General features: G+C 26.2%; 1 protein-coding gene across 3 annotated transcripts in view; it reads left to right on the top strand.

The window, feature by feature from the left end:
* The window catches only part of LOC115234191 (hemicentin-1), a 191,105-nt gene that overhangs the window by 59,751 nt on the left and 128,748 nt on the right, over positions 1-2,606 (top strand). Inside the window, exon 2 of one of the 3 annotated variants that reach the window (XM_029805010.1) lies at positions 165-201. The exons of the other annotated variants lie outside the window; for them this stretch is intronic. Coding sequence (XP_029660870.1) covers positions 174-201 — 28 coding nt within the window. The 5' untranslated portion in view covers positions 165-173. The remainder of the gene's footprint in view (positions 1-164; positions 202-2,606) is intronic. 3 annotated transcript variants of the gene reach the window in all.

Genomic DNA, 2,606 nt, shown 5'->3' with positions numbered 1-2,606 from the left:
AAAAGAATCTTTTTTGTAAATTATATTATTTTTTATTAAATATTTATTTAAAGGATCTATTTAAAAGATGAATAAAAGATTCAATTTCACGCAATAAAATTATTTTTCAGAATGTTGATTATTTCGGCCACTGCTTTTAATTCACATATATTTGTCTTTTACAGATCAATGTTATGTACTACAACTCCATTATTCGTATCGGTGAGTGTCAAATTATTTATTATTTTATAATCAAGGCGTTTTCGCTCTCCCTATCTCTTTCTTTTTAAAGTTAAATATTATATAAACTAGCGCAAATAAAAAAGCTATACAAATTGTCAAAGATTTATCTAATATACATATGTCACAAATGAAACAATAATAAATCGCAAATAAAAAGATTGTATAACATAATTCAATTAATATATCTAATAAAAAAATATTTTCGTAATTAATAATTGTCTTCTATTGTATCTATCATCTATTATGTATATCTATTATGTATCTATTTTATAATGCACCAGTTTTTATTTTAATTTTTTTAGTCTGCCCGTATTTATTGATAACCGATAATGTGAAACTTGATTTTATATTATCAAGAAAAAAATAAAAGAGCATAAGATTTAACCCATATTTTGTTTTCTGCTACAAAATAGTGATTAAATCTTATATTCTTTTATTTATTTATTTATTTATTTATTTATGATATAAAATCATGTTTTATATTATATATATCTAAAAAAAATTTCATGAACTGAGTCCTGCATTTAACAATTTCTTAAATATCCAATATGTGTATTAAAAAAGTACAAATTAAATTAAACTCGCAAAGTAATTAATTTTACAAATAACAAATAAATTAAATAAATTATAAATTGCTTACTCTACAGTTGCTCCTCTTCCTCCTCCTCCTCTCTTGTTCATCCTTGTTGTTCATCCTTGTGGCATTCACACAATATTCACTCATGAAACCACGATTAATTCGCGCGATCCTTTGCAAGACACTCCCGATTATAAAAGGCGTACTTTATTATATTATGACGGAAGAAAAACGACGGCTCTCTAAAATTGCGCGATCAAATTCATAATATATATGCCGCGGAAATCAATTTGTTATCACGACGAAATATTTAACGCACTACAAAATGAATTTATGCGGAATATTCTATTTTTTCAATATTATATTTTAATGATTAATCAACAATTGCTGTATCAGTGTTAATATGTAGGATGCTGACTGTTCGTTATTTATCACTCGATTCTACGATTTGTATATTACTATACGTTCTTAATCGTATATTATTAACAATAAACGTATATAATTAATAATTCAAATCTAAATGAAATGAATTTAAAACCCAAAATGCTAAATATGTTTGAATCTTCTCTCTCTTCAAGCACATTTAAAGAAACGATAATTGCCGAAAATGTCATAATAATATAATTTATTATTTTCGTCATTTTGATTCGTCGTATTATACTTTAAAAAAACGCAATTATTTTATTATATACTTAACGATTATAATTATCAGTTTGTATGATTGAATTCTCGTAATGAAAGACTCGTATTAGTATTATAATGATCGCTATTTATCAGAATTTTATATTGTTCACCGACTCAAACATTTCGTTTGGCATTTTCGGATTGAAAGCGTACAATAATAGATCAATCGAATAAATCAAGTAACAAAAAGTTGTAATTACATCAACAGTTAATTAGTAATTGATATGAAATTTCTCTACAAGTTCTTCTGAAAATATTATAAAGTGCAATTAACATGTCAGGAGTGCCATGTAAATGTCGCGCAATCATCGTATTCTATCAATTAGTGTACGCGCAATCGTAATTAACTATGTTTTCGCGAATGAGTGCGAGTGCCATGAAGTAGCAACAAGAACAAACAAGAGAGGAAGAAGAGGTCCAGGGAGGCATCGGGCCACGGCGGAGCAACCGTATGTTAAGTAATTTAGAATTTATTTAATAATTTTCCTGAAATATGTAGAATAATAAAATATTATACTTTGACAATGAGACATTTTGATATATTTGTAAAAAAAATTCGCTTCTCGAATAACCAGGCATATTGCGTTTCGATTAATTTTTAAAATATATCTACGCTCTCTTACTCAAATGGCAATTCATAGATATTTCTTTTGAGGACAGGATAATCTTTGGTATAATAGCAGTAATGTTCACTGTGGGTTATAAACGACCATTAACGGTAATGGTTGTAGAAATTTATATTATTGGAATTAAGTACTCGCGAAGAAGGCAGTCGAACGAGTTCCCTGAGAATTTTCCGATTATTGGGAAATTAATATATTATCCGACTATTTCAGATAAATGAAATTCTGCGGCCTGAGCATAGCCGTGTGTATAAAAAGAAATTGGACAATATTTATATTCACTTATATGAGATACAGATACGTATTGCATAGATATCATATAAATGAAATTTAAATCATATACGATGTATACTATATAAATATAATATGTGATATATATTTCAATGAAAAATCAAACATGTAAAATTAATCAAATACATTTTCAAGAAATAATTTTCATTTAAATATATATATATGTATACAATACACAAATACATTATATGTAAATAATATATTATATA

This window comes from Formica exsecta, unplaced genomic scaffold (assembly GCF_003651465.1).
Source record: "Formica exsecta isolate Colony F162 unplaced genomic scaffold, ASM365146v1 scaffold196, whole genome shotgun sequence".
In the NCBI taxonomy this organism is placed as follows: domain Eukaryota; kingdom Metazoa; phylum Arthropoda; class Insecta; order Hymenoptera; family Formicidae; genus Formica; species Formica exsecta.
This window is presented reverse-complemented; position numbering and strand designations above follow the sequence as displayed.